Raw genomic sequence first — 14,571 nt, 5'->3', positions numbered from 1 at the left:
AACTGTCCGTGAGTCACCTATTTTCATTGTGAATCAGGCGTTCAAGTCCCCTGGGTCTTGAAATTGAAATTTTGATTGGATTTTCACTCTGGTCTGTCCTTACACTGACAGACATTGTGAGATTGGTGCTCTAATTCTCAAGCTAAACCTAAACAGACCTGAACAAAGAAAAGGTCACCTGTTTTAGGTCCTCCAGGTAACCCTCCACACCTGTCGGCAGCTGGATCTTCATCACCGTCAGACTGGACTCTGTGTACGCCTCGTTAGGAGGAGGTTTATACCTGTAACACACACACACACACACACACACACACACACACACACACACACACACACACACACACACACATTTAAACTCAATCCCACTGATGGTCAGATGATTAATGTTTTAAAGACTGATCTGACATAAGAAGAATTGAAAGAAATATTTTGATGTTAATTAACCACAAAATAATGCTACAATTTTCCTTAATGCATAATAAATGCTAAGAGCGAAATGTATTGTAGAGGGTGAAACAAAATGTGCATGAATCTCTCTGTGCATGTAATCTTCTGCTGCAGTCTTAATGTTAATAGACATATTCAGTGTTACTGAAACGTCACAGTGATGTCAGGACTTTGAGGTAAAAGTAAGACTTTTTTTTTTAATTTTCACATTTCATTAAAAAGTGAAGATCTGAAACGGTGTCAAGAAAAATTGACAAATGTCTCTATATTTACAGTGACATAATGTCTTCCATATAAACATGTAATGTTAAAGTGTGAAGTTTGGTTAAGATGTTAAGTAATGAGTTTTAGTTTTCTCACTTTGCACAGGCGACCAAGTGAGGAGCACGCATACTGGGATCTGACAAGGAGAAGAAGAAATTTACTCTGGTAACAGACAGACGGACAGCTAGACAGACATAGACTGATACAAGGTGCCTTATCCCAATTTAACAACTTACTTAACAGTTATGTTATCGATATTTTTTGTTATCTTTAGCAGGTTGCACTATTAGGGAACACTATGTCATTGTACGCAAGGGTAATGACGATAAAGTTGATTTGAATACTTACTGTCGGAGGTGTCGGGGCCCGCCACCTCTATAGTGATGTCAAAATTACACTTTTGTGTAGGCGGGGTGGTCGCAAAGTAAACTGTCTTCATCTGGGAAAAAAGCGGGGGCAAGTTAAAGGGCATCCTGGGACATTTACAACAAATAAAATGTCCAGTGAACCGCTAGGACACTGTATTAAACCACACCTACCTTCACATTAGACACACCCCTCCCATAACCTGTGGTCACAGTGATGTCATCGTTCTCCGTCACCTGGGAGAAAACAAAACAAGAAGACAGAAACAGTTTAGAAGGTTATTAACCACAGCGAAGCAACACCGGACCTGGCTGCTAAGTCTGTTTCACTGTCCTGCACCTGTCTCACTGTCCTGAGTCTGTCTCACTGTCCTGCACCTATCTCACTGCCCTGAGTCTGTCTCACTGTCCTGCACCTGTCTCCCTCTGCTGAGTCTGTCTCTCACTGTCCTGAGTCTGTCTCAGTGTCTTGCACCTGTCCCCCTCTCCTGAATCTTGGTTCACTGTCCTGTACCTGTCTCACTGTCCTGAGTCTGTCTCACATTCCTGCACCTGTCTCGCTCTCCTGACTCTCTTTCACTGTCCTGCACCTGTCTCACTATTCTGAGTTTGTCTCACTGTCTTGCACCTGTCTCACTATCCTGAGTCTGTCTCACTGTCCTGCATCTGTCTCACTGTCTTGATTCTGTCTCACTGTCCTGAGTCTGACTCAATGTCCTGCACCTGTGTCTCTCTTCTGAGTCTGCCTCACTGTCCTGTACCTGTCTCCCTCTCACCTGGATGGGCGTGGCGACAGGTCGGCTCTGGCTTAACTGGACTCGTCCCAGATCTCCCTTCTTTCCGTAGCGGACGATGATGTCCTGATTGAGGACAGCTCGAGGGACGACTCTGCTGTACTCTATCACCGCCTCCAGAGTCAATGCTATGTCCTAAGAGACAGACCGACAGGATGGCGGTCAACAGTCACCCAGTTAACATCTGTGTGTATGTGCATGTGTGTATGTGTGTGTGTGTGTCTGTGTGTGTGTGTGTGTACCTGTATAGAGTAGAAACCCTGTCCGTAGTGCTGATCTTGGGTCAGCCAGGACAGGATGGGTTTGGCGTAGGGAAGTCTCCCCTTTGACACAAAACAGCACGTCGTATTTCAAACTCCAACAACCAATAATAAGTTGATGTGATCATTGACTCTGATTAGTAATGTTTGTTTACACCTGTCTGAGTCAGTTAGGCTCTCATAAACTTGTGTGCTGCGGTGAGCTTATTACTCTCTCTTAATGGAGGGAGCCTGATTGCTTCTTTGTTACTGTTGTGCATATGACAAATAAAGAATTTTAACTTATCTTAAATCAGTACACTACATTTAAAAAAAAAAAACTGCATTAAAAATTGTATCTTCATTATCAGAAAATAAAAACACTTTGTAATAAAAAGTAACTAAACACCAGGATGAAAAGTCTGGCTGTATTCAGAAGTGTTGCACTTAGGGGCCCTGACACACCAACCCGATGGCTGACCGTTGACAGCAGAAAAGGCAGTCGCACTGACTGCCTCGCCGAGTTGGCCAAAAAAGTGTCTCGGAACACACCAAAGCGTCTGGTTTCTCCGGAAATTCAAAGCCAGACTGTCCTGGCGGCTTGTTCAGAATGCAATCTCATATTATACTAAAATAGTTCAACGAATTGTGTTTATGAAAACATTTTAAGCGAGAAATGGGCCATGCAGTTGCTGAAGCTGTCTTAATTTCAGATCGACAAAGGTCAGATTTAAGATTTTCACCAGATTTTGAGAGACTCTAGTCACGCTCATCATTTCCGGGTTAGCCCTCAACCAATCAGATTGGTCATTTGAGTCCAACTGTCGGCAGTGCACGCCTTCCGACTGAGCATTTCAGAGAAGAAAGAGACAATTAGCAGACAGGAAGCAGCACCTTTAGCAGCACAGTCAGCAGGACGTACGCTGTCATCTCCACCGTCTGACCGCTGGATTGGTCGGGTTTCAGCCAATCAGCTGTTACGCTGGACTCCTGCCAGTACCTGAGCACAGCAGGGTGTCCTGCTCTCTCACACACACACACACACACACACACACACACACACACACACACACACACACACACACACACACACACACACACACACACACACACAGAGTTTTATTTTGTATTTTATTTTAAAGCTAGAGAGGGAAAAGCAGCAGTACATATCCCATATTTAAATGTTATTTGCTTAAAACTGAAACCATCCACCTATCTATTTTCAAATGTTTTAACACATTTTTACAGCAACTTTTAATCAAATTCAGTTTGGCATACAGTTTTATTTTATTTTACTTGTTTACAAAGCTTTGAATGATCTCGTTACCGTTTTAGATCAGAGACTTTTTTTGTTCTACGTTCCTGCCAGATCACCTAGGCCCTCCACTGCTTTTCTTAGTAAATGTTCCTCATGTGTCCCATAAAAGTACTGGCGAGAGTGCATTCAGATTTATTATCTCACTGCCTATGGATGTTAGAGTGATAAGCCCTCAGTATTTTTTAAAAGGAAATTAAAGACCTGTCTTTTTAATCTACGTTTTACTGTAATTTGGACAATTATTATAGCTTAGTTTTTAAGTTTTAATAATTGATTTATTCATTATTCTATTCAACTGACTTGTATTTATTGATTTTTAAAATGTTATGGTTTTATTGTTGGAATTTTGTTGTTGTTTTTATTTTTTGCCTGTATTGTTTTAACTTTGCTGAAGCATGTACAAATAGTTACACTCTCTTTTATACATTTATACATTTCTTCTGGTATTCTCTCCAATAGCAGTACTAAATAACATAATATATGCATATAACTTCCCAAAATGATTTAACTTCGCTTGTGACCAATGAAAATGTTCTTTAAAGTTTAATCAAATTTCACTTGATTTAAAAAGGACCAACACAAACAAGCACCTTTGTCTCGAGCCAGTTTCTCCAGACTACTGAGCAGCTCAGAGGCTGCCAGGCTGTTAGGGTCATGAAGGGTCAGAGCGTAGGTCGCCACCGCACGCACATATACACTCTTCACACCAGGGGCATGCTGGGCAATGTAGTTTGCTGCAGAGATCATGCTGTCATCGTGGAACTGAAAGAGAATAGGAGAAAAGGTGGAAAAAAGGGAGGAGAGAATGATGAAGAGATGGAAAAGGGATGAAGATAGGAGGAGAAAGATGAGGAGGAGGAAGAAGAGGAGTATGAGAAAGAAGAGAAAGAGGAGATGGAGGAGGAGGAGGGGGTGGATGTATGTGTGTTCTTACCCGGAGCTGCAGGATAGGGTCTTTAATGCTTGTGGCTCTGTATAATGCGATCAGCACGAAGGACGTCAAATACACTGATTGGTCGGCCGCATCCACCCCTGCAGCCTGCAGCCAATTAGAAAACAGTTAACTTTACCAAAACACAGAGGAACCCTTAGAGGAAGGGTTACCAAATTTCAAACAAAGAAGAGAGAACAAGATAAAAGAGGATTGTTGCTGACCATGTTGGATCTGAGGGAGGATTTCTCAGCGAAGGATCCGTCCAGCTGCTGAGTGCTGCGGATCAACCAGGACACCGACTCTGACAGGCTCTGATGGTCCACAGGCTCCACCATGTCCGCCAAGGACAGGGTTTTCACCACCAGGGCTGTCAGTCTGAGAAATTGAGAGAGAGAGAGAGAGAGAGAGAGAGAGAGAGAGACAGACAGACAGACAGACAGACAGACAGACAGACAGACAGACAGACAGACAGACAGAAATGTATCAGAGGTCTTCTCCTCTGAGTGGGCGTTGATTTTTGCCACACTGTCAAAGTTAATTTGACCATCAGATGACACCGAAGTAGCAGAAATAAATCATACACATACTGAATTTGAGAAGTATGGGACGCCCTTTTTATAAAATATAAATAAAGAGCAACTAGCTAGTAGCCTGGCATCACCAGCATCTGCCAGAGCAAATAAAACAGGAGATTCTTGTCAGATTTGTCAGGATCCCAAGCTAATTAGCTGCGCAGTTTTTCAGATTTGTGGCACAGCACATGGCTGCAGCTAGTTGCTTTGGTCTGAATCGTTGAGATAGCCACACCCCTACATTTGAATAAAAAGAAATGACATTATGTAATAAATGAAAGCAAAAACTATTTATTTATTTATTGAACTGTATTGACTCATATAGATTTAAATTTACATTTATTTGCCTAATTTATTTATTTATAAGATAATACTTTTGGTGTTTGTGTTCTGACCTGGTGCTGGGTTCTCTCGTTATCCACATGTTGTAGCTGGAGTCTCCACCTCTGAATGAACTGACACTGACCAGACCTGCACACACAGTACACAGTAAATACAGGAAGGGAGCCTCCTTAGATCACCCTCAGTGTCTCTTCAACGTCTCCTCACCGTCTCGGATCTTTCGTCTCAAATCTGCTGAGTTCTTCTGGATGTCTTCTCCCAGGTAGTCCCAGCGCCCCGTCGTCTCCAGGTACTGATACAACAGTATCAGGGGAAGAAGGCCACCAACCTCCGCCTCTGCCGACCCAGTCGGCAGGTTGACGAGCTGTTGGAGGCCTTCAGGGCTGTTCATCACCCACAGGACATCACCAAGAACCTCACCTGGTAGACAAAACACACACATTGCATGCATAGATGGATTGCTGTACGGGCCTACTGGGCCCATGCCCAGGGGCCCAAGCGGTCAGGGTTCCTGACTTCCAAAATGTTCCTGATTAAAATGTCCATAAAGAGACATGAAATTGCCAAAAATAGACACAAAAAATGTACAGATACAGGGAAGAAAAAAAACTAAAATAGAGCATTAGTTTGCTTCAATTTAGCAATAAACTAGTTTCCAATTAGGGGATTTCCACTATTTAACCCAGAACAAAAAAAAAGAAACAGAAACTTTACTCACAGCTCCATGTTGAGTAAGACAAATATGAACTCCCTTTATGTTACTTTCACGTTAATCTCGCATTGCCAGACCTTCCTACACAGCACTGTGGAGGAAGGTCTGGCTAGTGCACACAGCATTCCGGGATAGAAGAAAAACGTGCTCTGGTTTATTGACATTTCTTTAAACTAATCACAATTGCCTTGGGCTGCACTAAGTGCTGGACTCAATGACGGTTCCCAAGGAGCAATTTTAGACCCTTTTTAAGCCCCCAAAATGTCATCTTAGCCCTCCTAAAAACTAAATTTTTTGATTAAAATTACAATTTGTGTTATTATTTTTTTAATCAATTTTGATCCTTCAAGTGAGTTTGTGAACAATTACAGTTTCAAAGGGCTTGAAACCGGTTTAATATCCTGTGTGTCTGTAGCCAATGCTATATGCACCTGTAACCCAGTCAAGGAAAGGGTAAACAGAAATGTAGTTTTGGCCAATCTGAGGTGGTTTTGCCAGACTGAGTCTCTCTCTAATCTGTCATAGGTTAAGTTGTTGTTCAGGAGCTAGCTCAGATATTATTGGCTAATGAAATTATGAATTTAGCAGGGGGGTTAACACTTTAGCAAGACACTATATCCGTGTCACGTTCTCATTAGGGGCAGAGCCCCCATAAAAGTCTGATCCTACAATCGCCCTTGACAAAATAGTCTTGGGGAGGAACTTGTTTTGGTGGAACATGTGTACGTTCAAAGGTTGTTTTAGTCGTGCAACAGAAAACTCAGATTGGACAGATCTAGCTAGCTGTCTGGATTTACCCTGCAGAGATCTGAGGAGCAGTTAACCATAGTCCTCAGAACTGTTTCCAGCTGTAGCTCTGTATGTCAGCACAACAGTAGTATCTCTTTATGTCTTACCGTTGATAGTCAGCATCCTCTCCACAGCTGTGTTGGGAACGATGTTGGATGGCAGTTTGTGCTTCAGCTGCACTGTTCTCTTCTCTGAACCTACACAGCAAGAAAGCACAGAAACGTGGAACAGAGTGACTTCAATAAACACTGATCTCCTGTCAGAGCAGAGCAGCTGCACACAGAGCAGATCAGTCAGAGGAAATGTACCGTAGAGTCCCTGTGGGTCCAGCCTCCCTCCGGAAAAAACCTCCTGCTTCACTCCTTCAGGCTGGAAACACAAAATCAAATAAAAAGGTAAATTTCCCGGTTTATGTTCACAAAATGTTTAATTGAAATTCCATCCATCCATCTTAATCCCTTATCCGGTATCGGTTGCGGGGGCAGCAGCTCCATAGGGACCCAAAACTCCCTTTCCCGAGCCACATCACCAGCTGGGGGATCCCGAGCGTTCCCAGGCCAGTTGGAGAATAATCTCTCCACCTAGTCCTGGGTCTTCCCAAGCCTCCCTCCAGCTGGACGTGCCTGGAACACCTCCCTAGGGAGGCGCCCAGGGGCATCCTTACCAGATCCGAACCACCTCAACTGGCTCCTTTCGACGCAAAGGAGCAGCGGCTCTACTCCAGCACCTCTTGGATGACTGAGCTTCTCACCCTATCTCTAAGGAGACGCCAGCCACCCTCCTGAGGAAACGCCGCTTGTACCCTTGATCTCGTTCTTTCGGTCATGACCCGCCTTCATGACCATAGGTGAGGTAGGAACGAAATTGCCCGGTAGATCGAGAGCTTTGTTTTCTGGCTCAGCTCTCTTTTGTCACAACGGTGCGATAAACGGAATGTAATACCGCACGGCTGCTCCGATTCTCCGACCAATCTCAAGCTCCATGGTCCCATCCCTCGCGAACAAGACCCCAAGGTACTTAAACTCCTTCACTTGGGGTAAGGACTCACTCCCTACCCGAAGAAAGCACTCCTCGGTTTTCCTTCTGAGAACCATGGCCTCAGATTTAGAGGTGCTGATCCTCATCCCAGTCGCTTCACACTCTGCGAACCGATTCAGTGAGTGCTGAAGGTCACAGACCGATGATGCCATCAGGACCACATCATCCGCAAAAAGCAGCGATGGATCCCGACCCACCAAACTGCAACCCCTCCCCCCCCCCCGACTACGCCTCGATATCCTGTCCATAAATATTACAACAGGATTGGTGACAAAGCGCATCCCTGGCGAGGCCAACCCTCACCTGGAACGAGTCCGACTTACTGCCGAGAACCCGACACAGCTCTTCCTTTGGTCATACAGAGATTGATGGCCCTGAAAGGGACCCCCACCCATATTCCTGCAGCACCTCCCACAATTTCTCCCGGGGGACCCGGTCATACCCTTTTCCAGATCCACAAAACGCATGTAGACTGGTTGGCATACTCCCGCCCCCTCCAGGATCCTTGCGAGAGTAAAGATCTGATCTGTTGTTCCATGACCAGGACAGAATCCGCATTGTTCCTCTTCAATCCGAGTTCGACTATCGGCCGAACCCTCCTTTCCAGCACCTTGGAATAGACTTTACCAGGAGGCTGAGAAGTGTGATACCCCTGTAATTGGCACACACCCTCTGGTCCCCTTTTTGAAGAGGGGAACCACACCCCGCTGCCACTCCTAGCACCGACCGACTCCACTCTGTGAGGCTGTCACTAAGACAGCCCTCCACACCCAGAGCTTCAGCATTTCTGGACATCTCATCATCCCTGGGCTTTGCTGCTGTGGAGTTGTTTGACTACCTAGCACTTCCACCGGGAAATTGACGACAATCCCCCATCATCCTCCAGCTCCACCTCTACCACAGAGGGCGTGTCAGCTGGATTTAGGAGTTCCTCAAAGTGCCCCTTCCACCGCCCTATTACCTCCTCAGTTGAGGTCAACAACGTCCCATCCTTACTGTACACAGCTTGGATGATTCCTCGCTTCCCCCTCCTGAGGTGGCGAACGGTTTTCCAGAAGCACCTTGGTGCCAACCGAAAGTCTTTTTCCATGTCTTCTCCGAACTTCTCCCACACCCGCTGCTTTGCCTCTGTCACGGCAGAGGCTGCAGCCCTTCGGGCCCGTCGGTACCCTGCAACTGACTCTGGAGTCCTCCGAGACAACATATCCCGGAAAGACTCCTTCTTCAGTCGGATGGCTTCCCTGACCACCGGTGTCCACCAGGGTGTTCGTGGTTACCGCCCCTTGGCACCTAAACCCCTAAGACCACAGCTCGCCGCCGCAGCTTTAGCAATGGAAACTTTGAACTTGTCCACTCAGGTTCAATTCCCCCCAGCCTCCACAGGGATGTCCGAAAAGCTCCGCCGGAGGTGTGAGTTGAAAGTCCGTCGACAGGCCTCCTCCAGAAGTTCCCATTTTACCCGCACTACCCTTTTGGGCTTACCAGTCTGTCCAGAGTTTTCCCCCCACCCCGTGACCCAACTCACCACCAGATGGTGATCAGTTTACAGCTCGCCCCCCTCTTCACCCGAGTGTCCAAACATACGGCCTCAATCAGATGAAACTTTATAACGATCATTGACCTTGCCTAGGGTGCTCTGGTACCACGTACACTTATGAGCATCCCTATGTTCGAACATGGTGTTTGTGGGACAATCCATGACTAGCACAGAAGTCCAACAACAGACAACCACTCTGGTTTAGATCAGGGAGGCCGTTCCTCCCAACATGCCTCTCCAAGTATCTCCATCATTCCCATGTGTGCATTGAAGTCCCCCAGCAGAACTATGGAGTCCCCTACTGGAGCCCCATACAGGACTCCATTCAAGATCTCCAAGAGCCAAATACTCTGAACTCTTGTTTGGTGCATGTGCACAAACAACACAAGTTTTCCCCCCCTTCACCCGCAGGCGTAGGGGCACCCTCTCGTCCACCGGGGTAAACTCCAACGCAGCGGCACTCAGCCGGGGACTTGTGAGTATCCCCACACCCGCCCGCGCCTCACACCATGGCAACTCCGGAGTAGACAGAGTCCAACCCCTATCCAGGTACGTTCCAGAACCGAGACTGTGCGTAGAGGTAACCCCACCAGATCTAACCAGCGCTCCACCTCCCGCGCAGTTCCGGCTCCTTCCCCCACGAGAGTGGACATTCCAGGTCCCCAGACCAGCCTCTGCCGCCCGTTCTGGTCTGTCGAAGCCCCTGACCTTCGCTGCCACCCATGTAGCAGCGCACCCGACCCCTTTGGATCCTCCCACGGTGGTGGGCCCATGGGCTGGAGGGAGAGTCCACGTTGCTTGTTCGGCTGTGCCCACCGGGCTCCGTGGCAAACCCGGCCACCAACGCTCGTTCACGAGCCACCGTCTGGCCTGGCCTGGCTCCAGACGGGGGCCCCGGGCTTCTTCCGGGCGGGGTCTCTCTATCCCTTCCTTGTACAACCATCAAAGTCTTTGAACCATTCTTTGTCTGGCCCCCTCCCCTTTAATTGAAATTGATTTCGTTAATTGAAAGCTAACAATACCTTAATCTCTCATCTAATCTCTAAATGTTTCTGGTCCAACTCAATCCACAATCTTTCATCTTTCTGCATCTTTCTAGACATTGAAATTCACCACCTGTTCATCAGACGCGTTCTGAGATTCCCACCGTTAACTCTGACCTAGGGTTACCTGACCGATGGTGAACATCTCCTTGCAGTTTCTTACCTGGCTACTACAAGCTATAAGTCATTGAAATTACTTCAGATAAATTGGGGCAGCAAGTATGGCAGCATGTGGCTCGGGAAAGAGAAGTTTGAGGTCCCCTGCTTGAGCTGCTGCCCCTTTGACCCAATACCGGAAAAGCGGATGAAGATGGATGGATGGTATGGGAGCAAAAAAAGTAGAGCTTATTTTGTCAACAACAAAAACTATGGTGAATGATATATTTGTTAATGACCTTTTTGTTTTATAAAAACAAGACTTAATCTAAATAAGTAACTTTTTAAGTAACCTTTAAAAACAAAAACTATGACAAGATGTCTTACAATTCATGCCATGCAATTAAAAGTTAAACTTTTTACTTTTTAAATGCAAAGTTGTAGTCCAAGAGCTGCATGCATCCGTTGAAATTAGACACTACATATTTCTGATGGGTAAATCCGTATCCTTCACTGCCTAAAACTTGATTCATCTGTTGCCCTGATAAGCAACAGGTGTTACTTTACTAATCGTATGGCTCAACAGATGTGAATAGCTGGGATAAAGCCTGAAATCCTCCCCTCTTGCTATTTTATGCTATTACCAATCAAAATTGTCTTGGGCGGTGCTAAGCACCGGAGAAAAGCAGCAAAATAGGCTCGGAAGGAACTTGTTTTAGTGAAACAAGTGTACGTTTAAAGGTGGTTTTAGTCGTGCCATGGAAAACTCAGATTGGACAGATAGTCTAGCTAGCTGTCTGGATTTACCCAGAGATCTGAGAAAAGGTTAACCATAGTCCTCAGAAATCAAACAGAGATTAAAATGACAAAACAAAGGAAGCCCAAGACAACAACTATCTGGTCTAAATAAGTGATTTTCTTGCGGCAATGAAGCAATCCCAGAAGGGGAACATCGTGGATTTAGACTTAAGTTTATGGAACATTATTGAGGGTTGTGCATGTAACATTTTTTATTTTTTAAGTATTTTTTGGGGCATTTTCATGCCTTTAGTAGAGATTTGACAGTAGAGAGATGACTGGGATGAAGAGGCAACTCGAGTACTCAAACCAGGTAAAATGTAAAACGTAAATGTAAAAATTATATGTCATGTTTTTTTCTTCATATAACCATCTACATTTATACATAACCCGGCAGCTAAAAGACTTTCAGTGTTTCAGACAGTATTCCAGTTATAACTGATATTTCTTGTGATCTGCAAATCACCAAATGAGTGTTAACCAGGTGGAATATTTGAACACTGAGATTTGGTTTATCCTCAATTTATACTTTATACATTCATCCATGCGTACCACCACTCGTAGCTTCTTCTCAACGATGTCTGTGGCTCCTTGGTATGTCTTTAGGGTGAAGGTCAGGGTGTGTTCTCCAGGCTCTAGGCCCAGCAGAGTAAAGGTCACTTGCCCCACCTCCCCTGCAGTCAGGCTACTCCAGCTGCAGGCGGTGGTGTGCAGCCCCGCACCCCTGGCATCTTGCTGGGACTGCTGCAGGCACAGCGCCGGGCCGGCCGTCAGCGTCACACAGTACTGAGGACAAAACAAAGTGGAGGAAACAGAGGGAGAAACATAAGGAAACTATTTTTTTTTTATTTATCAAAAATTAAACAATCATCACCATGTTTACACATCACTAAACTACAGCTCCCAACAGAGGATGATGGGAGATGTAGTAGACTGTGGTTTATACCTTTATGTTGTCGGGCTGCTGGTTGTACACAGAGCCCTTCAGCTCCAGCTGTTCTCCCCTGATCACCTGGTAAGGAAGTGGAATGTCCACACTGAGTGGCAGATTGACCGACACCTGAACCGGCTCTGCAACACACATACCTGCAGAGACACACTCAGCTCAAACACCTTGACCCAATCTCCCTGCTAAGTCACTCGATTTGTGTGAATACCAAAAACTCCCTCCGCAGTGTTGGAATGTGGCTTTTCTTCAGATTTTGCTGTGTAATGTTTATGAAAAAATAATGTTTTCTCCACTGAACTGACAATATTCTTTCATGTTTCAAAGGATTTAGAGAACAACTTGTCTAGACTTATACAATGAGGTGACCTAGTGGTTAAGGCAATGGACTGCTAATCCGTTGTGCTTTGCATGCAGAGGTTCAAATCCCATCCTCTTCCCTGTGGGATATACTTTAGTTTACATGCCAACAAAACAGAAAAGTTTAGTTCAAAGCTTAGACACCTGCTATTCAAACTGCTAACGGGTTCATACAGCTGCTCTTGAAACTGTTCAGACTCCTGTAGCAGAAAAGTAAGACGTTCAGCTGTGTTGCTGTGTGGGGCGGAAGCTGCACTGAATACAACAGGAAAGCCCTGCAGCGCATAGTGAACACAGCTGGAAGGATTATTGGTGCTTCACTCCCCTCCCTGAAGGACATTTACACCTCCCACCTCACCCGCAAGGCCACCACAATTGTGAGTGATGCAAGTCACCCCGCTCACAATTTGTTTGATCAACTGCCCTCTGGAAAGAGGTACAGAAGCCTGCGCTCCCGCACCACCAGACTCACAAACAGCTTCATACACCAGGCTGTTAGGATGCTGAACTCTCTCCCCCCTCTACCCTCAGTTATATAAATATCCTGGACTTTGGACCCAAAATGGCTGCCTTTCCTTGCACTACTCCACTTGCACACTTGCACACTTTGCACACTTTTTGTTGTCCTGAAAACACTTGGGAACACATTTCTGCTGCTCTTACATAACCGGCACCACTATGCTACCGCCTGACTTTTGCACATTACATTGACTGTCAACTGTATGCATAATTGCACATTTTTAACTCAAATTTTGCGGCTCTTATTTTCCTCATTGTATATATCTTCTTATTTTTACTTTTTATATTGTTTACTTGAATGTTATGTTTGTCTGTGGACCAAATTGGTTAAAATGTCTTGTTGTCACCGTGGGATAGAGGGAAACGCAATTTTGATTTCTTTGTATGTTTTGACATGTGAAGAAATTGACAATAAAGCAGACTTTGACTTTGACTTTGACTTCATGAAGATGAAGGATGGATGGAAATTAACAAACGGGAGATCTATTCTCCCATTAATGTATGGATTAATCTAAGTATTAGAAGAGAAAGGGATGTTGAACATAAAGGACGTAAAGAATCTCACCGTTCTTAAACATGCCGATAGCCCTGATCTCCCAGGTGGTTAGAGAGTCTGGAAGATGCTTGTTGACCAGCAATCGGCCTGAACTACTAATGAAACCAAATACAAACACATTCAGAAAAGTCCTTCGTATTGAAAAGGGTGAATAGGTATCCCTGCAGCATTCGTCTTTAACTTATATCTCATAGCTCATAAAAGCAGTTTAAAAATCCCTCCATTTGACTTCAGTCTAATAGGAAATGTTCTCAACACCAGACTCATCTAATTAAATTAGTCTGGTGTAGAAATTAGACTAATTTCTAATGTGACGATCTTTGTTTTACTTTACTCCTCCCCTAATTTAGTAAGGCTTTTTTTAATTCAGTGGTACTCAGATTTTTTACTTCAGAAAAAGTAGTAACACTACATTGTAGAAATACTCTATTACAAGTAAAAGTACAAAAGCATCAAAAGATACTTAAAGTACCAAAAACAAAAGTACTCATTATGCAGAATAACATAGCGTATATTATGTATTATTGTATTATAATTATTGATCCATGTATGTGTTCATCACTTTAATGTTGCAGCTGCTAAAGTTGGAGCACATTTAATTACTTTATGCACTGCTGTGTAGTTTAATCTATAATAATACATCATCATTGATTAGTTTTGTTTTAACTGAATCTGTAAAGTGACTAAAGTTGTCAGATAAATGTAGTTGAATAAAAAAAACAATATTTCCCTCTGAGATGTAGTGAAGTTAAGTATAAAGTAGTAATAGTTTGATTTTTGTCACCTGATGGGCTTCACCTCCCACATCCAGCTCTCCGGAAAGTAGCTCCGCACCAGAGATGGAGCCAAGTCAAAGTCTGCACCCATTGCTGCGCACGCGGACACGCGCGGACACGCGCGCG

At 44.8% G+C, this 14,571-nt stretch overlaps 1 protein-coding gene across 2 annotated transcripts in view; it reads right to left on the bottom strand.

Moving 5' to 3' along the window:
• The window catches only part of c5 (complement component 5), a 36,992-nt gene that overhangs the window by 4,967 nt on the left and 17,454 nt on the right, over positions 1 to 14,571 (bottom strand). The window contains exons 18-35 of one of the 2 annotated variants that reach the window (XM_032516554.1): positions 14,454 to 14,538; positions 13,679 to 13,764; positions 12,235 to 12,374; positions 11,841 to 12,074; positions 7,085 to 7,145; positions 6,884 to 6,973; positions 5,483 to 5,695; positions 5,329 to 5,404; positions 4,583 to 4,736; positions 4,362 to 4,466; positions 4,018 to 4,189; positions 3,004 to 3,128; positions 2,113 to 2,193; positions 1,853 to 2,005; positions 1,251 to 1,313; positions 1,060 to 1,150; positions 808 to 847; positions 179 to 281 (exon numbers count right to left, since the gene is read on the bottom strand). In XM_032516554.1, coding sequence (XP_032372445.1) covers positions 179 to 281; positions 808 to 847; positions 1,060 to 1,150; positions 1,251 to 1,313; positions 1,853 to 2,005; positions 2,113 to 2,193; positions 3,004 to 3,128; positions 4,018 to 4,189; positions 4,362 to 4,466; positions 4,583 to 4,736; positions 5,329 to 5,404; positions 5,483 to 5,695; positions 6,884 to 6,973; positions 7,085 to 7,145; positions 11,841 to 12,074; positions 12,235 to 12,374; positions 13,679 to 13,764; positions 14,454 to 14,538 — 2,072 coding nt within the window. The remainder of the gene's footprint in view (positions 1 to 178; positions 282 to 807; positions 848 to 1,059; positions 1,151 to 1,250; positions 1,314 to 1,852; positions 2,006 to 2,112; positions 2,194 to 3,003; positions 3,129 to 4,017; positions 4,190 to 4,361; positions 4,467 to 4,582; positions 4,737 to 5,328; positions 5,405 to 5,482; positions 5,696 to 6,883; positions 6,974 to 7,084; positions 7,146 to 11,840; positions 12,075 to 12,234; positions 12,375 to 13,678; positions 13,765 to 14,453; positions 14,539 to 14,571) is intronic. The other variant, XM_032516555.1, reaches the window with a different exon arrangement.

This window comes from Etheostoma spectabile, chromosome 5, assembly GCF_008692095.1.
Source record: "Etheostoma spectabile isolate EspeVRDwgs_2016 chromosome 5, UIUC_Espe_1.0, whole genome shotgun sequence".
Lineage (NCBI taxonomy): Eukaryota > Metazoa > Chordata > Actinopteri > Perciformes > Percidae > Etheostoma > Etheostoma spectabile.
The sequence above is the reverse complement of the archived record's forward strand: the minus strand, read 5'-3'. Positions and strand labels throughout refer to the sequence as shown.